Raw genomic sequence first — 25,359 nt, 5'->3', positions numbered from 1 at the left:
TCCAAGAATCTCTACTTTCCTACCTTCTTTGCCTTCTTTTCTCACACCTACCCTCTCCATGACCTGGAAGGCTCATTCCCAGTGGCTTGGCTTGAGGCTAAATCTGCTGGTTCAGGCTGTGCAGCAAAGGCAGTCTGCTTAGGGGTGGGTGATGGGGAGGAATTAAAGAAACATTCCAAATACTCATAAGTGTACAGTAATGATAATAATATCGTTAGAATGGTGGCTTGTAGCAATTAGTGTGCCTTCAAAAGACCAACATCCATATGTTAACTTGTCTTTTGATAATCTGGATGATTAATAGATTGATGCAGTCTCAGCCCTGCTTTTCTGACAATAATGTTACTCAGAACAGTGCAAGAGTATTGAAAGGTAAATTTAATTATCTAGCTCTTGATCAAATTCAGAATCACATAATATGAGGTGGCATAAACACCAATATTTATGGGATATGGGATATGAATGCTTGGTTGTAATTTTAAAGGAAACAATTATTTCAATTACCTCGTATCACCATGTATTTAATATGGTACATCTTTCTCCAAATGGTTTTTTAAGGTCCTCTTAAGACTGGATGTGCCTTTAGTGCTTTGTGTATGTAATATTCTGCCTATATTTTTTTATGACACTTGTCAAAATGTGCTGTTTTGTAATCTTTGTATACTTATTTTATCCTCTTCTCTAGTTTTCAAGTTACTTTAGATGAGGGACTCATCTGAAATTGAATGTATTAATTTTATCTCAAAGTGCATTCTTATATAAATAAGTAATTTACTGACAATTATTGATAATAATAAAATTTGGTTTAAAACTTTAATGATTTGAATAGAGCATTTCTTAATGAGTGAGGGTAATGTTTTTCAACAGAAACTATTGTGCTTCTATTTTTTAGATCTTGATAAAGTGTGTAGTGGTTTTGCAAGGATTACCAAATATCATCCACTCAAAGAAACATACTGCAAGTTTTGAAAGTGTACAACACATGATAGCTTGTTGTATCTTCTACATAATAAAGGTATTTATCTCATTCTTTGTCTAGTGCCACAGAATTTAGGAGTAGCAATGATTTAGAAAGCTAAATTACTTTTATTACATAGAATACTTTAAAAAATAGTACCCACAGTGCATTTTAGATCAAAAGTTGCCTGAGTAGGTCAGTTGGTAAAGCCTGGAGGGTGTCTCTTAGGCCAAGAGAAGGATTCGGAAAGAGTGCATTTTGTGGGACCTCATTCACCTTGGAAACGAGAAAGCACCAAGAGCCCAGAGGCTGATAGGTAAGTTTATTTATCTTCATTGCTTGGCTCAAAGACCAGCATTGCCTGTTTCTTCATAGGCTTTAGTTGACTGAGTCCAGGGAATTTCCTCAAAGAAGGGCCATATCTGCCTGCCTGTTTTATATGGTCCTCACAGGACCTTTTGTGATTTGGTCAGGGGTCTGGAAGAACGCTGCATGGGTGGGCTGACTCGATCCATCCGTTAGGACTTCAGTTTGCTTCAGTGAAGGTCTGGAAACAGAGAGGCCTTTTCCTTCTACCTTGGCAAAAAAGTCATGATTTGCTGGCTGTTTATGGCCTGACCTCAGGGGCAGAAAATTATATCTTTCCATTGCTTACTGGTTTACCACTGCATCTTTAACCTTGTCTGTGCAGAGACTGAGCGAGGGTAGCCATTAGCCAGCATAGAATGGAATTATCTAGAGATAAATTCAGAAGGCAGATCCAGAAGTCCTAACATGAAATAAAAAGAGTTCTGGAGGTAGGAAATTAAAAAATGGAGAATAGTTTTCCTCAGTCCTAGACCATTAATTTAAGAACTTGTGTCTTGACGCTTGGTGGTGAGCTTCTTGAAGTCCAAGGATAAAGAAATATCCAAAGTTTTGGAACAGGTTATTTGCAATGGAAAGAGAATCTATTAGCTTCAGACTTTATCAGCAACACTAGAAGCTAAAATACTGGAGCAATGTTTGTAGAATCCTGAGGGGAGAAGACTGAGTTCCAAAAGCTAATAACCAGGAAAGCTACCATTCCTTTGTCAGGGCAAAATAAACATTTTTTAGGAGTTCAGGCATTTAAAAAATATTCTGCCAATGTACTTATCTGAGGAAAACACTTGAGGAAATATTCTATCAAATGACAGTTGGTTCAGGAGAGAACGCCCAAGGTAGGGAAAGACAAAAAGGAGCCGAATAATGGGAGCAATGAATCTTGCAATATATGTATTATTAAAATTAAATAGGTAATAATGATGTGATGTCGATTTTGTAATATAAATGCTAACTAGGAATTCTTGAAATAGAAGTATTAACTTTGAAAGAAGAAGCTTATTAGTAACCTAGAACTAAAACTTTAATCTTGTTTGGGGTCAAGGGAGGGGAGACCAGATAGAAATTCTTGGTGCATGGTTTTGTGTTTTAAAAAATACATCTAGGGATCCCTGGGTGGCGCAGCGGTTTAGCGCCTGTCTTTGGCCGAGGGCGCGATCCTGGAGACCCGGGATCGAGTCCCACATCGGGCTCCCGGTGCATGGAGCCTGCTTCTCCCTCTGCCTGTGTCTCTGCCTCTCTCTCTCTCTCTCTCTCTCTCTCTGTGTGACTATCATAAATAAAAAAAAAAAAAAATTTTTTTTAAATACATCTAATATAAAATTACTATTTTCTATTGATGGAATATATGTATTTAAAGATGATTCAGGAATGAGTTGCCATGTGCAGTACTTTTAAAGCACAGTAGAATTTCTAAATTGATAGGAAGGAAAAATAAAGAGAGGAATGACAGGGAGGAAAAATGGCTAATTCAGCAAAACGAAGAAAAAGGACGAAGAAATATAGTATTTAAGAGAGAAGGAATACAATCAAGATGCAGCCTTAAAACAATGTGACAAATACTGGTTGAAAATAAATGGATAAACAGAGGTACTGGGAAAATACACAAATAAAGAAGGAGTAGCTGTTTTTATACCTGAAAAAGGAGAAGTCAAGGCCCCAAATATTAATCGGGACAAAAAAAGACATTGTATAATTTTCTTCAAGTCTGTTTTGTCTTATCATACTTTGCTGCTTCTGGTAGGCATCTAGTCACTTTTTGTCTTAGGACAGTATCATTATCAAGAATTAAAGATCAAGTCTGAATTAAAACAAAACTTGAATTTTTTACAACAGCAAATTAAAAAAGAAAGGCAATTAGATTAAGTGAAAAATACTACAAAGGCATTTGATAGCACTTAGCAACCTTTCCTAAAAAAATTGTATGTAAGTTATGAATGGAGTCTATTGAACAATGATAAAGACTTTACCAAAATTTTATAGCAAATACACTAAATGGCAATTTTCTGAAACTGTTTCCTTAAAAATCAGGTGTAGGAGATGCTCTTTTTTTTTTCTTTTTAAGATTTTATTTATTTATTCATGAGAGGCACACAAAGAGAGGCAGAGACACAGGTAGAGGGAGAAGCAGGCCCCCTGTAGGGAGTCTGATGTGGGACTCCATCCCAGGACCCAGAGATCATGCCTTGAGCCAAAAGGCAGATGCTCAACCACTGAGCCACTCAGGCATCCTGAGATGCTGACTCTTAAGAGTGTGATTCATTATTTGTAGAGATTTTATCTTATGCAGTAGATAAGGATATGAAATAAGTTTACAATATTAAAAAAGTATAATTCATCTGTAATTGTAGAGGTCTCGAAAAAACTCATGAGGACCTAGTTTAAAAAATATTAGAATTAAAAGAAAAAGAATTTGTAAAAATGATTGTGAGATGCGTACAAACTTTGTTTTTGTTTTTACTACTAATAGTAGCCAATTAGAAATGGAGAGAGGAAAATATACCACTAATAATGTGCAATATTTTAAGACAAATACCAAGTGATTTTTACTAATATGTGGAATTTAAGAAACTACACAGATGAACATAGGGAGAGGAAGAAAGAAAAGGGAGGCAAACTGTAAGAGACAGTTAACTATAAAGAACAAACTGAGTATTTTCTGGAGGGGAGGTGGTCAGGGGGATGGGTGAAATTAGGTGGTGGGTTTTAAGGAGGGCACCAGGTGTTGTGTGTAAGTGATGAATCACTAAATTCTACACCTGAAACTGGTATTCCACTGTATGTTCATTAACTAGAATTTAAATAAAAACTTGGAGAAAAAAATATAACATTTTAAACCTCCAGAGTGCTAAAAGATCCGAATGAAAGAACCAAAATCTTACTGAAGGGCACAAAATAAGATCTGAATATATGGCAGGCCATGCCAAGTTCCTGAATAGGTAGACTTACTGTCACAGAGATATAAATCCTTCTAAAAATAGTATTTAAATATAATACAGTTCTAAAAATAATAAATAAATAAATAAATAAAACACAGTTCTAATTAGAATCCTAATGGGGGTTCTCTGAAATTGATTAGAATAATTTAAAAGTTGTCAGTAGATAACTAAAATTTATTATAAGGTTACTTCAATTTAAAAAATGTTGTTAACAAAGTAATGGGCATAGTTCAGAGGAATAGAAGAGTCCAGGAATAGCCAGGCAGCCCCAGGTCTATAGAAGAACTTAATATATGACAAAGGTGGCATGTGGATTTATTGGGAAAATGAAAATATAATAAGATATTTTATCTAATAAAAGGTGCTGGCATCATTGACTATTCATCTGAAAACAAAGCCAGAGTCCTGCCTCCTGTCATAAACAAAATAAAGACATACGGATATTTTCATGGCTTTGAAGTCAGAAGAGACGCCTTTTGCAATAGGGCATAAAATTCAAAAGGTACACAGAAAAAGATAAACCTGATAAAAAGATAGATTACATGATAAGTAAAAAAAATTTTTTATGACAAGACACTAATAACAGGCTTAAAGGCAAATATTAAAAAAATTGACAGATATTTGATTATTAACGTGGCCTTTAGGGAGTAATCAATGAGAAAATATGAAGTAATGTTACAGTTTAGGAAAAGAAGAATCAGATTTATCTCTAATTATGAAGGATCTATTTCAGTCACTTTAAAAAGTGGGGTAGTGAACAGGTACCAGATTATGAATGGCCATCTCATGAGGTAAGGGAGGAGCCATTCCAGGGTTTTAAACCTGGAAATGATGAATTTGTGTTTTAGAAAAAAGAAATTATTTTGGGGGCACAACAACTAATAAAGTGAGATAGGACCTGAGGTAGGGAGTGAGTTAGAAGGTGAGAGATGATAAACTGAACTATGGCAGTCCCTCCTTATCTGCAGTTTTGCTTTCCATGGTCAATTCCATTCGGGAAGCAGATGGCTGTCCATCTAATGAGTTGTCAGAAGGCCAGTAGTAGCCTAACATGATGTCACAACACCTGCGTCATTCCCCTCCCTTTGTCTCATCATGAAGGCATTTTATCATCTCACAGCATCACAAGGAGAAGGGTGAGCATAGTAGGAGATGTTTGGAGAGAGACCTTGTTCACATAGCTTTTATTACAGTACATTGTTATAATTGTTCTCTTTTGTTAAAGTTTTTGTTCTTAACCTCTCACAGCACCTAAGTGATAAATTAGACTTTATCATGGGCACACACGTATAGAAAAAAAAAAACACAGCATATTAGGATTGGTACTATCTGTGGATATAGGAGAAGGCAGGCGGCAATGAGACCCTAGCACATGTGGGAGGGATGAGTCTGGGCAGGAGATTGACCTCTTTCCTTTAACAGGAGGGTAGGATGTATGGTTGTAGTTACAGGTAAGCATGTAGTAGATTTCTGGACAGGAGATAAATTACTTTCCTTACATTTCCCCTGTGAAAAGAAAGCAAGGGAGAGAGAGAGAGAGAGAAGGTGGGAAGTAAGGGTGGGTTTCAGAGATGGAGAAGAATGGGTGATTTTGCAAGAACCGCTGTGGAAGATGGGAGAGACTACTGACCTGGAACAAGAGACCAGCATCTGGGGCCTACTGCATGTTGAAGTCCTCAAATTCACATGCCTCGTCTTTCAGCTTTGGGAGATTTTTCTCCCATAGCACACAGCAGCTTGAGGCTGGCCCTGCATTGCTTTACCTGCCAGCCACAACTCCACTAGCTCTTCCCCGCCCCCAACCTGAAGAATATAGTGAGATCCAAGTGATATTATTGTAGGAATGACCCTGAATGTGTTCTGGATATTTGTAAAAACTAAAGTGTGTATCAATGTCAGGATTTTAATATTAGAGCTGGTTCTGTCCCATAGTGTTACACTAAGAATTGCCCTTTCAGAAACTTCCTCCAGCCTGACCAATAGCCCCAGAGCCCTGGCCTTGCCTCGAGTCCCAGACTTTAGGTGTTCATTTTTTTATAAACACATTTTTGTGTGGATTTTCTGTTATGACATGGAAAGCCCAATTAGTCTAATGGCTCTGGGTTTTTTTTTCCTCTGTTTAAATCATTGGTAATCTTTTCAGATGGCTCAGTCTTTCTTCTTTAGGCAGCACTATTTTTTCTAAAAGTTGCCAGAATTCCAAATAAAGTGCCACTTCTGAAAAGTGTCATCCTAAATGTTTCATTATTTTTTGCATTTAAAAAATTATTATGCTCAACATCTGGCATAGTCTTTTTGTTTCTGTTTACCATTTGGTTTGTTAGTAGAATTGGTTCTCTATTTTTCTGTTGGAGAATTCTTGATCATTTATGATTTTCTACTGGCATATTAAAACAAGGGAAAAGATTACACAGTTCTTTCTAGTTCTCTCTAAGCCTTGGATCCAAGTATGTCAGAGAGCAAAGTTGAAAGGAGCGGAAGTATTGGCTCATTTTGGCTTTCTAATAAAACATACTCTCTCACATCCATTTTGTAATGAGACTGAACTCTTTTGCCTGACATTCAAGGCCCTGCTTGACCTAATCTCATCTACCTTTTCAACCTTTATTTCACCATTTTCCTTCCTACACTCGGTCTCACAGTCAGCATTAGTTTAACACTATTGCCTGGTTTCTCAGGAATATTTCCAGCTCTTAGCACTCTGCATCAGGTAGGTATTATCAGATTTATGCAACCACTCATATATATATATCCTTTCCCTGCATGGGGAAAGGATCTTAAGTATAACTTAAGTTGTTGTTACTTATCATACGTATAACTAAGCTAATCAGCCTGATAGAACAGACCAACCTACATCTAACAAATTCCTACAAGCTTATTTATACTCTTAGAGAATTGCCCTGTGAAATTCACCATGAATGTGTCCCCTTTATATGATGCTTTGCTCCAGAGGGCATATGGAAATTAGATTGCTGGCCAGGGAAACTTTTCCTGCTAGAGCCCAGGTTTTAATGACCAGGTAAAGCTATATAAATAAGGTGGGCAAGTTGTTCTGAGAAATGCCTTAGGGGTACAAAGACATGAAGTCCTGAAACCACGGAGAATGTCAGAATTTATATTCTGCTCAGAATTTATATTTTGTAAGCTTAAAGTACAAGGAAATGAGTGGTTCACCCCAGAGAAGTAGGTAAGGGCCTGGCTAGAAAAGGCCGAAGAATAGAAATTCATAAGGAATTGTGGAGGAGAGGGGCTCCCCTTTCTCTGACTGTAATGTCTGTTTTCCCATAGGGTTCACAGAGAATCTGCTCACAACAACTTATCTCTGGTCCAGTCCACTGCCAGATGTCTTTTAAATCATTTACTGATATAACTACTCCCCTCAACCCAGGACATTCTGATGTCAGTACTTGTCCATTTCACATCATGGGAGGTGGTGGTTATGTGGCCTTTTTAGAATGATTTTGTTTTAACATGGATCTTTCAAGTCAGAAATAGTTTCCTAATTGTTAACTTCCTACACCAAAACATACGTGGCTATGTGTCCCAGAAATATGGGGAATTCTGATAAGATAATCTTGTTATCTATCCTTTGTTTAAAGTAATGTAATCATGCAGTTTTAATTGTAGGGCAATAGGATCTGGAGGTAAGCTTCCAGTTTCCTTAACAAAATCAGGGGAAGTCTTTGAACCAAAAACATGAATGAGACTTTGGTCTTTATGAAAGATGGTGGGTGATACTTGAAAATAGACAAGTGTTTCCAACAGGGATAATTAAGAAATATTTTTAATTAGATTCTGCGTTCATGGAAAGAGTATGACCTGGCAGTAATGATTATAAATTATGGAAAAAAGATGTTGGACATCACATCAGGGTGTAAATCTCTATTTGGTATGACTGACCAAGAAGAAATGCAGGAGGAGGTAATTGATTTTTGTTTCTCATCTTAAAATGTATACTTATTTGAGTCTTTGAAGGGTCATATAGTATTAGCAAACATATTAGAAAATTGATGTTTTAAATTTATCATGTTTATATAAACAAAAAATGACTGAGGACCTTCCCTACTTAAATCCCTGCTAGAGTACTGAAGAGCCCTCTCTCACCAGTACTGATCATTAGGCATTGATAGAGAGCTTCTTACACCCAGCTGGACCTGGAACTAAAAGGCCTCTAAAGTCTCCCAAATTGAAGATTTTATTATTCTGGGTGGGTCATGGAATGTAGTTAAGACATGTCAGAGCTTTTTACTTTGTTCACAGTAGATCTTTCCTAAACTCAATGTGACACCTAAATTGTCTTCTTTACGAGACTGCTAATGTCTGAGACTGCTTTTTAATATCTGCCTTGCAAGCGTGGGTCTTACAGAACTTGTTTTATTGCCGTTTCTTGAAGCTATGTGGTTATGTGTCTTTGTGGATTGAATTTTGAAATGTTGCTTAGTTTATTGGGTTTCTGAGGAACACTAGGAATCACCTGAAGCCCCTTCACTGACTGGAGTGGGGGTAGAGACTATCACTCTGGACTCTGTTTCTGTTGGAATAGCCCCATTTCTGTCTCTTTTATATGCTGAATTATATGTAAGTGTGTTTCTTTGCCACAAAAAGCTTCAAAAAAGGTGCATTTTTTTTTTTTTTTTTTTTTTTAGCCATAATGCTTTTTTGGAGTAGAGGTTATTTGGTTTAGAGAGAGTTTTGATTAAGCTGGATGCAATTTAAGAGCTTTTCCCACCAAGTGGTGTTCACTCTCAGAGTCATCAGCCAGGCATTTATGTCACCCAGGCCAAGCTTGACTCATCACCCTGTTCCTTCACCTCATTATAGGAAAGGACCCCTTGCCTCTTTCCATGGAGCCTCAAGCCCAGCAGAATGTCCGTGCTACTTCTCTTTAAGGCTGTAGGGACTGAGAAGCTAATACTGAATTTATAGGAGTCAGAACTCCTTATGGCCACTCAAGGTCCCCTTAAGCCTATAGGAGCTTGGGAGGGTTTTTTTGTTTTGTTGAGAACACACTGTTGAAAACAAGGGGAGCCTGAGTACAGACCTGCCATTGCTTAATCCACTAATTGCTGATCTTGTTATGTTTCAATGAAAGGCAAAGCAGCAAAGGCAATTAGCTTAGTTGTAAAGAAGCTCCTCTGGGAAAAAAGAAAGGAAAAAAGAAAAAGGAAAAAAAGAATATATTTCTGAGGGCAGGCTGGGAACTTTCCTTTGAGGATTCTTAGCATTCTACCCTCAGCTGCTTTCAGAAGAGTGTGTGTATTGGTTGAAGCGGGTAGTACTAATTAGGGGGGTGGAAGTTACTGGAAGGAAGAGAAGGGAAGAGAAGAAATATTTTGGCCAACCTCCATAAAACACTGAGTATTATGTTTGCCATTTAGCTAGAATGAAATGACTATTGTGATTAATTTATATCACTTGGCCATGTAGATCATAGTTTTGTGTACCAAGAATGAAAGTATGAAATAATAAAGATTATTACTTGAAAGTGACAACTGTTGAGACATGTTGAAGTACATTCTGACACTTAACCAATGTTTTTAGGGTTCTCCTAAGAAGTCTTCCAAGCCTAAGAAGCCACAGCAGATGATAGGACCTGAAAAAATAAATGAACAGCTGGCCTTGTTGGAGACACACCTACTCAAACTGACAAAGCAATGTAGTCATTTTTTTTTTTTCTTTCTGGATACTCCTGTTTAGCATTATGTTTTTTAAGATCAGAAAATATTTTGTTAAAAGGATTAAGATGAGATTAGCACTTGGTAAATCCTTTAAGGTGCTTTTACATTATGTCATTAATCCTAACAATACACTATTAATAACAGATTGTTAACCACTCCGCCCCACCCCCCTCCATGTGGTTCATAATGATTAAATGATTTACTTAGAATTACATAGCTGGCTTCTTTTTGAGCCTAAATTCTGATTCTAAAGCAGAGTTTCTCAACCTCAGCACTATTGACAATTTGGGCCAGCTAATTCTTCTCTGTGGTGTACCTTAGGATGTCAAGCAACATCCCTGGCTTCTACCAATAGATGCAGGGCACACTATCTGCCCACCACCCCCGCCCCACTCCCCCACCCTCCCACCCCACTCTGATAATCAACTGGGAGGCAAATGTTGCCAAATACATTGATTGGGGAGGAGGGCACAAAATTGAGAGTTACTACTCTAAAGGCAGAAATGTACCTGAGAAATAAAAGGATAGTGTATGTGTGTGGGTGTGAGTGTGGGTGTGTTAATGTGTGAGTGATTTGAACCATGGTCTGTTCAAGTGAAAGAGTAGTTTAATTTTTGGTCATTGTGTCAAATAGGAATTTCATAATGGACCATTGTTACACAGTGATGGGAATTTTGGAGTTTGCAGTTTGGAAATCTGCCTAAGAAATTGATTTTAGTTTCTGGTGTCAGTGTTAGAATTGGAACCCAGGCAGCCTAGCTGCAGTGGCTGTGCTGTTCATTATTCTATACTGTTGTCTTTTAAGGGTAATTTTGTAAAGATGAAGTTGACATAATTGGAAGATTTTGGAATCTGGGATTTGCTGATAATACAACAGCTATTGAATACAGTGACTCATGCCCTGGAACCTCTTCACCTATTTGGTGGTGGACTCTGGCTTTTAGGGGGAAAAAATAAAAGAAGAATAATGGAGACCACAGGATTTTTTTAAACTCCAAAATATAATGATATAGTTGACATTTTAAAGGCATATAATTTAGGATGAACATTTGAACATTTTCCTACTTTTTGTTCCTTCTGAAGAATTTTCATTTTTGGTTATTCATGTTAAATAGAACCTACAACTCACTAATTTTTTAAAACCTTAGATGTTGCAACAGAACTCTCAGGATCAGAGGACCCTATATTTCTTTACCCTGTTGTTATAAACTGGTCAGTCAAAGGTGCTGTGAAAGAAGGTAGGTAACCTAAATGTAAATATGCTTGATTTTCTACTGAAGATCTTTGATCTTCTGTTGAAGATCATCTTTTATTCTGTGGGTTCTGTTGTTGTCTGAAAGCTTTCTCCTTTCTAGGAAGAAGGTTCTAGGTTCTTACCTATTCAGAATAATGTAGAATATGGATTATCAAGTAATGTGATTTAAAATCTGGAAATTCAGAACCTTGATGGTGACTTATTTTGGTAGTAAATGACATTATTATGAAGCTTATGAAAACTAGGAATTTGAAAAATGTGAGTGATCTTTAAGTTCAGATATGAAGAAATAGCAACATTATTGTTTAACTCAGAGTGAAAAAAATTAGGATAACTAGTAATTCTGATAAGTATCAGCAATTTTCTCCTAACTTGTCATATATTAGGGGCAACTTTTTTTTTTTTTTTTTTTATTTATGATAGTCACAGAGAGAGAGAGAGAGAGAGAGAGAGAGGCAGAGACACAGGCAGAGGGAGAAGCAGGCTCCATGCACTGGGAGCCCGACATGGGATTCGATCCCGGGTCTCCAGGATCGCGCCCTGGGCCAAAGGCAGGCGCCAAACCGCTGCGCCACCCAGGGATCCCTATTAGGGGCAACTTTTAAGAACTTTCTCTCCACACTGAGATATTTGAAAAGTGAAATATAGACTATAAAGGATTTTTTGATCTTATACAGGAGTTCTTGACACATTTACTGCTACACTTCTTTGTTTTCACAGTTATGAAATTTAAGCAAAGACCTAGATTTCTAGAGTTCTTTACACAAGTTATGCTAAAATGTATGAATGATGAAAAATTTCATCTTATGGTGGAGATAACAAGTCCTGTTTATGACTTCTTGAAAAGGTATTTGTAATATATATTTTATTAATATTTACAACTTTAAAAGATAGGCAAGATTATTACTTTAATATATATAAGGTGGATGAAAAAGAGGGTGGTGTGTACACCTAGGATGGGGCAAACAGCCATGGAGGAGATAGTAAGGATTTGTGTTGGTGTGTGTACATAAATAAAGAAATAAACATTTTCTTCCAACAACTAGGCTTTTCTTTCACCATTGGGCATAGATCTATTTCTCATTTTAGAAAAAAGAAACATCAATAACATGAGATCTATTTTAAAAATGGCAGCAAAAAGAAAAAATCCTTCCTAAAACAAGCACTTATTAGAACAAAAGCTTGGAGTATATGTGCTTCATATTCTCAAATGATAAAGGAAGAAATTGCTTTTATCAAATGAAACAGGTTATAGTATTTAGAGAATTAGTCAGAGAGTGCTGTTAAATTAAAAAGACCATAGCCAAAATTAGAAGTTTGGAAGCTATAAATCACATTCTTAATACCAAAGAGAAGCAGAAAACACTTTAGGTGTGCAGTGAAATTTGGAAGGCTGACTATGGAGGTCCAACCTAAGAATAATAGATATTCTGGGAGAGGAAATCAGAGTAAGTGGCTTAGAAGCATTGACCGGTGGTATAACAAAAGACTCAAGGTTGAAGATTGAGCAGTATGACTGAGTTCAAAACAAAGGTAATGATTTCAATTTTCAAGGCTGAGCAGATGTTTTAGGATGCTATTCTCCGAGTCAGGGAATATAGGGGAGAAGCAGATGCAACACCTTGATTTCTACCTTGATGGTAATAGCTATTTTCTTTTTATGTTCATATGCTTAACATACTTTTACACAAAGAAAGTATTCTGCAATAGGCAAACGCGCAGCTGTATTTTCCTCCAATTTTATAGTTTCATGATTTATATTTAATGTTTTAATCCATATGGAGTTTATTTTGGTTTAGGGATTTAAATTAAACTTTCAGTTCCCCAGTTTATCAGTTTTCCTGGTAACATTTAAAGAATAATCTCTTTGTTACTTATTTTCAACTCCACCTTTTCACATTCAAAATGGGTGATTCTACCAACTATGCTTATAAATGACAATGAAGATATTTCATGAATTTTCATGTTTTACATGGCAGAAAAATCCACATATATGGAAATAACTGCTGAAAAAGACAAGGCTAATTTGCCAAATACAGAAATATTGAGAGAGTTTAACATGCTACTTTAAAAAGAAATAAAAAGGACACAATAAAAAATGTAATTAGTAACACTAATATATAACCAATTGAGACTAAACACCATTTAAAGCACTCATTAAATTTTTAAAAAAGTAATCGTTAAGCTGCAAAATAAAGCTCAGTAGATAGCCTAGACTAAAATTTATAAAGACCACATTCTTTTACAGTTTAATAAAACTGAAATTTTATAACAAAATACTGGCATATATATAATTATTGGATCAAAAAGGAAATCTAAAAGTATAGTGACTTTTGATAAAAACTCTAGCATCAAAGGTATTCTAAACAGCAATTAGAAGTTCTTAGCTTTAGAATCCTCTATTAGTAAATAAAAAAAATAAAATAAAATGAATTTTTTTAAATCAAATGAATTTTTGTTAATCTCAAGCAATTAGAAAAATAAAATAAGTATAGGAAAGCAGAAACAAAGAAAAGAAAAAGAACAGTTGAAATTAAACAACTAAAGTTTGGTTTTAAAATCATTTAATTGAAGGCACACGTGCTTGGCTCAGTTGGTGAAGCAAAGTACTCTTGATTTCAGCTCAGGTCATGATCTCAAGGTCGTGAGAATGAGCCCCCACCTAGGGTTTCACACTGGGCATGGAGCCTGCTTGAGACTCTCTCTTCCTTCCCTTGGCCCTACCTAACACCCTGCTCAGGATCACTCTCCCTCCCTCTCTTAAAAAAAAAAAAAATCATTTACTTGAAAACTGCTAGAGCTAGTTCTTTGAAGATACGAATAAATTACATGAATTTCCAGCCAGTATAATAAGAAAACATGAAATACAAGTAATCCAAAGAAGTACTAATCCTAAATTTGGAAATGGTTAAATATTAGATAATAGCATATACAATTTAATATGAATAAATTTGAAATTTCTAATCAAAAGTGATGATAATCTTGAAAAATTTTAATTATAAAAATTTATTAAAGTAAAAAGAATTTGAATGGCTCCAATTTTTTTTAGGCTACTTCCTTCATATTTTATTTTATTTTTAAAGTTTTTTAAAAATTTTTATTTATTTATGATGGTCACAGAGAGAGAGAGAGAGAGAGAGGCAGAGACACAGGCAGAGGGAGAAGCAGGCTCCATGCACCGCGAGCCTGATGTGGGATTCGATCCCGGGTCTCCAGGATCGCGCCCTGGGCCAAAGGCAGGTGCCAAACCGCTGCGCCACCCAGGGATCCCTTCTTTCATATTTTAAAGGAACAAATAACTTTTACTTTGCTTCAGGACATGGGTATATATAGTTTCATAGTGAATTTATCTCAGGAGTCTCTGATAACAGGTTTATGAAAAGAATTTTAAAAAATAGAAAATTAGGGAAGAGGGGCAAGATGGCAGAAGAGTAGGGTCTCCAAATCACCTGTCCCCACCAAATTACCTAGATAACCTTCAAATCATCCTGAAAATCTACGAATTCGGCCTGAGATTTAAAGAGAGAACAGCTGGAATGCTACAGTGAGGAGTTCGCGCTTCTATCAAGGTAGGAAGACAGGGAAAAAGAAATAAAGAAACAAAAGGCCTCCAAGGGGGAGGGGCCCGCGAGGAGCCGGGCTGAGGCCAGGGCGAGTGTCCCCAGGACAGGAGAGCCCTGTCCCGGAGAAGCAGGAGCTGCACCAATCTTCCCGGCAGAAAGGCGCCCGCAGGGAGTTAGAGCAGGACCCAGGAGAGCGGGGATGCCCTCAGGCTCCCTGGGACACTAACAGAGGAACTGCGCCCTGGGGAGAGTGCGCCGAGCTCCCTAAGGGCTGCAGCGCGCACGGCGGGACCCAGAGCAGCTCGGAGGGGCTCGGGCGGCGGCTCTGGGGAGGGGGCTGTGGGCGGGAGCAGGAATCCAACAGCGCAGGCCCCGGAGCACAGGGCGCCGGGACACAGCCCAGGATCCGACCTCCCACCAGGACAGGCAGAGGCCGGGAGGGCCCAGGACCACAAGGACGCTCCTGCCCCGAGCTGAGCAGATCAGCTGCCCTGCCCCAGAGCCTCCAGGCCCTGCAGATGGAGAGCTCCGTGGTTACTGTGGGAGCTGACTCCAGGGCTCCAGAGCTGGCCTGCCACCACTGGGGTTGTTTCTCCTGGGGCCTCACGGGGTCAACAACCCCCACTGAGCCCTGCACCAGGCAGGGGGCAGAGCAGCTCCCCCAAGTGCTAACACCTGAAAATCAGCACAACAGGCCCCTCCCCCAGAAGACCAACTAGACGGACAAGTTCCAGGGGAAGTCAAGGGACTTGAAGTATACAGAATCAGAAGATACTCCCCCGTGGTATTTTTTTTTCTTTTTGATTTCTGTTTGCTTCCCCCATCCTTTTTTTTTTTCCCCCGTTCTTTCTTTTTCTTTCTCTTTTTCTTCTCTTTTTTTTCTTTTTTCTTTATCTCTTTTTTCCCCCTTCTTTCTCTCCTCTCTTTTTCTCCTTTTCCCAATACAACTTGTTTTTGGCCACTCTGCACTGAGCAAAATGACTAGAAGGAAAACCTCACCTCAAAAGAAAGAATCAGAAACAGTCCTCTCTCCCACACAGTTACAAAGTCTGGATTACAATTCAATGTCAGAAAGCCAATTCATAAGCACTATTATACAGCTACTGGTGGCTCTAGAAAAAAGCATAAAGGACTCAAGAGACTTCATGACTGCAGAATTTAGATCCAATCAGGCAGAAATTAAAAATCAATTGAATGAGATGCAATCCAAACTAGAAGTCCTAACGACGAGGGTTAACAAGGTGGAAGATCGAGTCAGTGACATAGAAGACAAGTTGATGGCAAGGAGGGAAACTGAGGAAAAAAGAGACAGACAATTAAAAGACCATGAAGACAGATTAAGGGAAATAAACGACAGCCTGAGGAAGAAAAACCTACGTTTAATTGGGGTTCCCGAGGGCGCCGAAAGGGACAGAGGGCCGGAATATGTACTTGAACAAATCTTAGCTGAAAACTTTCTAATCTGGGAAGGGAAACAGGCATTCAGATCCAGGAAATAGAGAGATCCCCCCCTAAAATCAATAAAAACTGTTCATCACCTCGACATTTAATAGTGAAGCTTACAAATTCCGAAGATAAAGAGAAGATCCTTAAAGCAGCAAGAGACAAGAAATCCCTGACTTTTATGGGGAGGAATATTAGGGTAACAGCAGACCTCTCCACAGAGACCTGGCAGGCCAGAAAGGGCTGGCAGGATATATTCAGGGTCCTAAATAAAAAGAAAATGCAACCAAGAATACTTTATCCAGCAAGGCTCTCATTCAAAATGGAAGGAGAGATAAAGAGCTTCCAAGACAGGCAGGAACGGAAAGAATATGTGACCTCCAAACCAGCTCTGAAAGAAATTTTAAGTGGGACTCTTAAACTTCCCCTTTAAGAAGAAGTTCAGTAGAACAATCCACAAAAACAAGGACTGAATAGATATCATGATGACACTAAACTCATACCTTTCAATAGTAACTCTGAACGTGAACGGGCTTAAAGACCCCATCAAAAGGCGCAGGGTTTCAGACTGGATAAAAAAGCAGGACCCATCTATTTGCTGCCTTCAAGAGCCTCATTTTAGACAGAAGGACACCTACAGCCTGAAAATAAAAGGTTGGAGAACCATTTACCATTCAAATGGTCCTCAAAAGAAAGCAGAGGTAGCCATCCTTATATCAGATAAACTAAAATTTACCCCGAAGACTGTAGTGAGAGATGAAGAGGGACACTATATCATACTTAAAGGATCTATCCAACAAGAGGACTTAACAATCCTCAATATATGTGCCCCGAATGTGGGAGCTGCCAAATATATCAATCAATTAATAACCAAAGTGAAGAAATACTTAGATAATAATACACTTATACTTGATGACTTCAATCTAGCTCTTTCTATACTCGATAGGTCTTCTAAGCACAACATCTCCAAAGAAACGAGAGCTTTAAATGATACACTGGACCAGATGGATTTCACAGATATCTGCAGAACTTTACATCCAAACTCAACTGAATACACATTCTTCTCAAGTGTACAAGGAACTTTCTCCAGAATAGACCACATACTGGGTCACAAATCGGGTCTGAACTGATAACAAAAGATTGGGATCGTCCCCTGCATATTCTCAGACCATAATGCCTTGAAATTAGAACTAAATCACAACAAGAATTTTGGAAGGACCTCAAACACGTGGAGGTTAAGGACCATCCTGCTAAAAGATGAAAGGGTCGACCAGGAAATTAAGGAAGAATTAAAAAGATTCACGGAAACTAATGATAATGAAGACACAACCGTTCAAAATCTTTGGGATGCAGCAAAAGCAGTCCTGGGTGGGGGGGAATACATCGCAATACAAGCATCCATTCAAAAACTGGAAAGAACTCAAATACAAAAGCTAACCTTACACCTAAAGGAGCTAGAGAAAAAACAGCAAATAGATCCTACACCCAGCAGAAGAAGAGAGGTAATAAAGATTCGAGCAGAACTCAACGAAATCGAGACCAGAAGAACTGTGGAACAGATCAACAGAACCAGGAGTTGGTTCTTTAAAAGAATAAGATAGATAAACCATTAGCCAGCCTTATTAAAAAGAAGAGAGAGAAGACTCAAATTAATAAAATCATGACTGAGAAAGGAGAGATCACTACCAACACCAAGGAAATCCAAGCGTTTTTAAGAACATATTATGAACAGCTATACGCCAATAAATTAGGCAATCTAGAAGAAATGGACACATTTCTGGAAAGCCACAAACTACCAAAACTGGAACAGGAAGAAATAGAAAACCTTAACAGACCAATAACCAGGGAGGAAATTGAAACAGTCATCAAAAACCTCTCAAGACACACAAGTCCAGGGCCAGATGGTTTCCGTGGGGAATTCTATCAAACGTTTAAAGAAGAAACCATACCTATTCTACTAAAGCTGTTTGGAAAGATAGAAAGAGATGGAGTACTTCCAAATTCGTTCTATGAGGCCAGCATCACCTTAATTCCAAAACCAGACAAAGACCCCACCAAAAAGGAGAATTACAGACCAATATCCCTGATGAACATGGATGCAAAAATTCTCAACAAGATACTAGCCAATAGGATCCAACAGTACAGTAAGAAAATTATTCACCGTGGCCAAGTAGGATTTATCCCCGGGACACAAGGCTGGTTCAACACTCGTAAAACAATCAGTGTGATTCATCATATCAGCAAGAGAAAAACCAAGAACCATATGATCCTCTCATTAGATGCAGAGAAAGCATTTGACAAAATAGAACATCCATTCCTGATCAAAACTCTTCAGAGTGTAGGGATAGAGGGAACTTTCCTTGACATCTTAAAAGCCATCTACGAAAGCCCACAGCAAATATCAGTCTCAATGGGGAAGCACTGGGAGCATTTCCCCTAATATCAGGAGCAAGACAGGGATGTCCACTCTCGCCACTGCTATTCAACATAGTACTGGAAGTCCTAGCCTCAGCAATCAGACAACATAAAGACATTAAAGGCATCCAAATTGGCAAAGAAGAAGTCAAACTCTCCCTCTTTGCTGATGACATGATACTCTACATAGAAAACCCAAAAGCCTCCACCCCAAGATTGCTAGAACTCATACAGCAATTGGTAGCGTGGCAGGTACAAAATCAATGCCCAGAAGTCAGTGACATTTCTATACACTAACAATGAGACTGAAGAAAGAGAAATTAAGGAGCCAATCCCATTTACAATTGCACCCAAAAGCATAAGATACCTAGGAATAAACCTAACCAAAGAGGTAAAGGATCTATACCCTAAAAACTATAGAACACTTCTGAAAGAAATTGAGGAAGACACAAAGAGATGGAAAAATATTTCATGCTCATGGATTGGCAGAATTAATATTCTGAAAATGTCAATGTTACCCATGGCAATTTACACGTTTAATGCAATCCCTATCAAAATACCATGGACTTTCTTCAGAGACTTAGAACAAATTATTTTGAGATTTGTGTGGAATTAGAAAAGTCCCCGAATAGCCAGGGGAATTTTAAAAAAGAAAACCATAGTTGGGGGCATCACAATGCCAGATTTCAGGTTGTACTACAAAGCTGAGGTCTAAGACAGTGTGGTACTGGCACAAAAACAGACACATAGATCAATGGAACAGAATAGAGAACCCAGAAGTGGACCCTGAACTTTATCAGTTCTTTATCTTTATAAAGATAAAGGAGGGAAGACTATCCATTGGAAGAAAGACAGTGTCTTCAATAAATGGTGCTGGGAAAATTGGACATCCACATGCAGAAGAATGAAACTAGACCACTCTCTTGCACCATACACAAAGATAAACTCAAAATGGATGAAAGATCTAAATGTGAGACAAGATTCCATCAAAATCCTAGAGGAGAACACAGGCAATACCCTTTTTGAACTCAGCCACAGTAACTTCTTGCAAGATACATCCACGAAGGCAAAAGAAACAAAAGCAAAAATGAACTATTGGGATTTCATCAAGAGAAGAAGGTTTTGCACAGCAAAGGATACAGTCAACAAAACTAAAAGACAACCTCCAGAATGGGAGAAGATATTTGCAAATAACGTATCAGATAAAGGGCTAGTTTCCAAGATCTATAAAGAACTTATTAAAGTCAACACCAAAGAAACAAACAATCCAATCATGAAATGGGCAAAAGAAATGAACAGAAATCTCACAGAGGAAGACATCGACATGGCCAACGTGCACATGAGAAAATGCTCTGCATCACTTGCCATCAGGGAAATACACATCAAAACCACAATGAGATACCACCTCACACCAGTGAGAATGGGGAACATTAACAAGGCAGGAAACCACAAATATTGGAGAGGATGCTGAGAAAAGGGAACCCTCTTACACTGTTGTTGGGAATGTGAACTGGTGCAGCTACTCTGGAAAACTGTGTGGAGGTTCCTCAAAGAGTTAAAAATAGATCTGCCCTACGACCCAGCAATTGCACTGTTGGGGATTTACCCCAAAGATTCAGATGCAATGGAACGCTGGGTCACCTGCACCCCGATGTTTGTAGCAGCAATGGCCACAATAGCCAAACTGTGGAAGGAGCCTCGGTGTCCATCGAAAGATGAATGGATAAAGAAGATGTGGTTTATGTATACAATGGAATATTACTCAGCCATTAGAAACGACAAATACCCACCATTTGCTTCAACGTGGATGGAACTGGAGGGTATTATGGTGAGTGCAGTAAGTCAATCGGAGAAGGACAAACATTATATGTTCTCATTCATTTGGGGAATATAAATAATAGTGAAAGGGAATATAAGGGACGGGAGAAGAAATGTGTGGGAAATATCAGAAAGGGAGACAGAACATAAAGACTCCTAACTCTGGGAAATGAACTAGGGGTGGTGGAAGGGGAGGAGGGCGGGGGGTGGGGATGAATGGGTGGTGGGCACTGAGTGGGGGGCACTTGATGGGATGAGCACTGGGTGTTATTCTGTATGTTGGTAAATTGAACACAAATAAAAAATAAATTTATTTAAAAAAATAGAAAATAGGAATCAGTCTTACTTAGCAGTATATAGAAACAAAAATCAATAAAATAGTTTATAAATTCAGTGTTGAAAATGTAGATCTTATTATCTATATAAATATAGTAGGAAATCTGTAAATGTAATTTTTACTAGTTGTAATAAAGGAGACTTTAGTGGATGCTAAAAAGCCATGCAGTGAAATTCTGCAACCATTCCTGGCAAATTATGATTAAAAGAATATTTTCTGTTAAAATAAGCTTTATAATAAGGAAGCTTATTGTTCCTTCTATCACTTAACATTGTTCTATAAAATCTTGCCAGTGCATTACAATAAGAAATAGAAATTAGGCTAGAATTCATGTAATTATCACATAATAGGGTCTCAAATATGTTTGTCAAATGAATTCCTCGGTGAAGTGCTGTGAAAGTGAGATAAAATGATTGGTATTTGCAAATAATGATTAAAAAAAAAACTTAAGCTAACTAACCAGTAACTATCAGAACTAATAATAGAATTCCATAGAATAGCTGGCTGCAAAGCAATAGCTTTCCTATATCAACTAGAAAGTATAATGGAAAAAATGATCCATTTCTATGAAGCACAGGATTAAATTTATCGGGATTTGTGAGGGGACGTAGGCTAATAGAAGAAGACCAAACATTTTTACTAAGAGATATTTTTAAAAATGACTTGAATAAATGGAGAGATAGTACATTACTTATGGGCAGATGGACTACTATAATTTCTATTATCTTCAAATTAATTTATTGGCTTAATATAATTCCAATCAAATTAGTTTTATGGAATGATGCAGAATAATGAAAAATATCTGAAAAATGAAAAAGAGCAAAGAAATTTGTACTATCAGATAAAGTTTAGTAGAGTTCTGTTTGTGAAATAATAGGCAGACAGCTATTGGGATTCAGTGTTTCGAGTCAGAAGCAGGTACTAATATAATCAAAACAATGAATAAACCACGAAATCAATGATCAGTAGCACTGACTACATAAAAATTTTAAAATACCATTTTTCATAACATACTATAAACAAGAAGGTAGGAGGAAGCATTCTGTGAAGGGGTAGAGAAGTGGAGGAATTTAATTGATTCAGTGAGTGAGAGTTCTTCAGAGCATGGAGGTGAATGTTGAGAAGATAGGAAGATGGCAAGTGTATATCTGTGACCTTCTGTCCTTCTCATCTCTTCTAGCAGTAACAGCAAGCAGGTCGAGCATTCCAGGGGGGTGAGAGAGGCAGAAAGTAGGGAAGAGACCAACATGCTTAGAACATAGCAGGCATCCAGTCTCAAAATGCAAGTTGCAGAGAGGGGATCCCCACCCCTCAGTGGTCACTGGTACAAGTTTCTTAGTTCAGGTAGACAAAACATTTGCCAAAATGAATGCCAGCTAGCTGGGGGACCCTTGGAATTGCTGCTAGGCTGGAGTCCCAACCAACCACAGGATCCAGGATCATCTTCATCAAAATAGAAACAAGTGGCCAACTGCCATTTGGACCAAGATGAATTAGGAAACCCAACCCGTGTAACTAGCTATCCAGACTCATCCAGTCATTTCATTAGCCTTGTATCTATGTGACCCTACATTTTATTCAATTTAATGTTTTGGACCCCATTTATCATGTGATAGCAGGGTTGTTGTTTTTTTAAATTCAGATTTATTTATTTGAGAGAGAGAGTGCAAGTGGGTGGAGGAGCATAGAGGGTGGGAGAGGGACAAGCAGATTGCATTGATGCAGGGCTCGATCACAGTACCCTGAGATCATGACCTGAGTATAAACCAAGAGTTGGATGCTTAACCAACTGAGCCACCCGGGCGCCCCAATGGTAACAGGGTTTTGCTGGAATTAGCTAGTACTTACTCAAAGAAATACACATTTTATTTTATTTTATTTTATTTTTCTGAAGATTTTATTTATTCATGAGAGACACACAGAGACATAGGCAAAGAGAGAAGCAAGTTTCCTATAGGTAGCCCGATGCAGGACTCTATCCCGGGACCCTAGGATCATGACCTGAGCCGGAGGCAGACATTCATCCACTGAGCCACCCTGATGCTCAGAAATATAAATTTAGAAAATACATAAATTTCAGGGAAAATAGATGATAAGTATCAGTAGAAGGAGGGATAATAAGAGACTTCACAGTATTTCAAGGGGCTGGATTACCATAGAGGTCCATGGTAGATTTAAAAAAATGAGATTAAGAACTTCAGCAAGTGATTGGGGGAAGGGAAAAGTTTTTGAAGTCATAAAATGCTTAGCACCTGTTGGTATCCAGAAGGATATGGATGTGATGGAACCAAAGAGACTGAAATTTTGCAAGCAAGAGAGCTTGTCCAGGGTCACTCTTAGGTAGTCATCTTTTCAGTTTTAAAGGGACATGTTCATGTTGTTTTATTTTCAGTCCAATTCTTTTTCTCCTATGTCACATGTCTGCTCTCATAACATTTTATGTATGATTTACATTTTGCTCTTTCAAGAGGCCAGCTATTCCTTGATGATCAGGAATATCACAATCTTTTTTTTTTTTTTTAAAGATTTTATTTACTCATGAGAGACACAAAGAGAGACAGAGAGAGGCAGAGACACAGGCAGAGGGAGAAGCAGGCTCCATGCAGGGAGCCCAACATGGGATTCGATCCCAGGTCTCCAGGATCAGGCCCTGGGCTGAAGGTGGTGCTAAACTGCTGAGCCACCCAGGCTGCCCGGAATATCACAATCTAATGTAATGCATGGGATGCAAACAATTTTGGGTATTCTTGTATAATTTCAGTGACAACATTCATTAAAGATTTATTGCTTTGGTGTAGTTTTGCAGATTCCTACAGATCCTTTTAACTGACTTTATCTTTTTCTATTAGGAGGAATGAGTCCCTACTTGGAATAAGAAAAGTGAAATATAAGGAGAATGTTTTGTGTAAAAAGACAACCAAACCTTTGAAGAAGTTCAAAGCTTCAGTAATGGAGATTGGAAGAGTAAGTTTTATAGGAGTTTTGAATTTAAGTTAGTGAAATGCGGAGATTCATGTATCTAAAGATGGTTGGCTGCATTATAATTTATTACAATATGAAACAGAGGGAAATACCAACAAACAATTTTATTATTATACGGTACATTATAATTATTTTTATTTTTTTGAGAGAGCATACATGGACACACAAGTGTGGAAGGCAGGGCAGGGGGAGAAGGAGAGAGAATCGTAAGCAGGCTCCATGCTGGCATCCTGGATGGGGCTTGATCTCACAACCCTGAGATCACAACTTGAGCTGAAATTCAGAGTTGGACACTGAACCACCCAGGTGTCCTAGTACATTGTAATTCTTAAGTTATCACATGGATATTTTTAGAGTCATATTTTTTTTGTTTCTTTTGATAGTAATTTTAATTGAGGGGTATAAAGAAATCACTGTATTTTAGTGTCAAGCGATAAGCATTAGGGTATGAATAAATTATAGTATTTTGTTCAGAATTTAGATTTAATTTGTAACATTTTTGTCATCTCTCATATTGAGACTATAGAAATGATGCCAAGAAAAAGAAGTAGAAGAAAGGAAACGCTAAGAGAATTTTTTTCCAAAAATCCACCTATTTCCGAAATGTTGGAACATGAAAGGTATTAACTGATTACTTCTGTAAATGTTACTATGTGGTTGGCATTATTTTGGAAACTAAGGATATAGTGGCATACTAAATAGATAAGATCACTGCCCTTGGGGATTTACATACTAATGATGGGAGCACAGTAAGTGATAAACACACAAATAAACAAGATGATGTAAGAGTTTGATACATTTTATAAAATAAATGAACAAGATGATATGGTATAGAGTAACTGGCCTTGGGTAGAAGTGGTGGCAGGAGTAGTTCAGATAGGGTGGTTAAGAGCAGTTAGGGTGGTTCATAAATTACTTTTCATTATTGGTAGGCCTTATGTTCTTGTGCAGAAAAACAAACCATAAAACTTATGGTAAAATGTTTAGCTTCTATTTTTATGAGTATGAACTTCTGATTCTTATATATTTTTTGTCTTCATTATATACAGAGAATGTTTTTATCTGTTTAGTTTTGGATTTTAAGAGCAACACGTACATATTAATAGAACCACTCTCACTTTGTACTTGCCTGCTATCTATTATTATTTCTTTATTTAAATTATGTCTGGGAAACTTTTTATTTCTCCTTCTATTCTGAATGATAGCCTTGCTGGATAGAATATTCTTGGCTGCAGATTTTTTCCATTCATCACTTTGAATATATCATCACTCCCTTCTGGCATGCCAAGTTTCTTTTGAGAAATCTCCAGGTAGCCTTATGGGTTTTCTCTTGTAAGTTGAGGATTTCTCTTATCTTGCTGCTTTTACGATCTTTTCTTTGTTACTATATTTTGCGAATTTAACTACAGTATGTCTTGGTGTTGGCCGGCTTTTGTTGATTTTGATGGGGGTTCTCTGTGCCTCCTGGATCTGGATGTCTGTTTCCTTCCTTCCTCAGATTAGGGAAGTTTTCTGTTGTTATTTCTTGAAATAAATCTGCCTGCCTTTCTCTCTCTTCTTCTGAGACTTCTATAATATGAATATTATTACATTTGATGGAGTCACAGT

The 25,359-nt window shown here is 37.8% G+C and overlaps 1 protein-coding gene across 11 annotated transcripts in view; it reads left to right on the top strand.

The window, feature by feature from the left end:
- The window catches only part of CFAP54 (cilia and flagella associated protein 54), a 300,555-nt gene that overhangs the window by 108,149 nt on the left and 167,047 nt on the right, over window positions 1–25,359 (top strand). For all 11 annotated transcript variants that reach the window (XR_005985335.1, XM_041739196.1, XM_041739195.1 and 8 more), the window contains 7 exons: window positions 893–1,015; window positions 8,053–8,181; window positions 9,802–9,916; window positions 11,087–11,176; window positions 11,914–12,040; window positions 23,619–23,733; window positions 24,271–24,371. Coding sequence is in view for 10 of the 11 variants with exons in the window: in XM_041739196.1 (XP_041595130.1) it covers window positions 893–1,015; window positions 8,053–8,181; window positions 9,802–9,916; window positions 11,087–11,176; window positions 11,914–12,040; window positions 23,619–23,733; window positions 24,271–24,371 (800 nt within the window). In the remaining variant the exon portion in view is untranslated. The remainder of the gene's footprint in view (window positions 1–892; window positions 1,016–8,052; window positions 8,182–9,801; window positions 9,917–11,086; window positions 11,177–11,913; window positions 12,041–23,618; window positions 23,734–24,270; window positions 24,372–25,359) is intronic.

This window comes from Vulpes lagopus, chromosome 23, assembly GCF_018345385.1.
Source record: "Vulpes lagopus strain Blue_001 chromosome 23, ASM1834538v1, whole genome shotgun sequence".
NCBI classification, from domain to species: domain Eukaryota; kingdom Metazoa; phylum Chordata; class Mammalia; order Carnivora; family Canidae; genus Vulpes; species Vulpes lagopus.
Note: the sequence above shows the minus strand (reverse complement) of the source record. Positions and strands in the feature narration are given on the sequence as shown.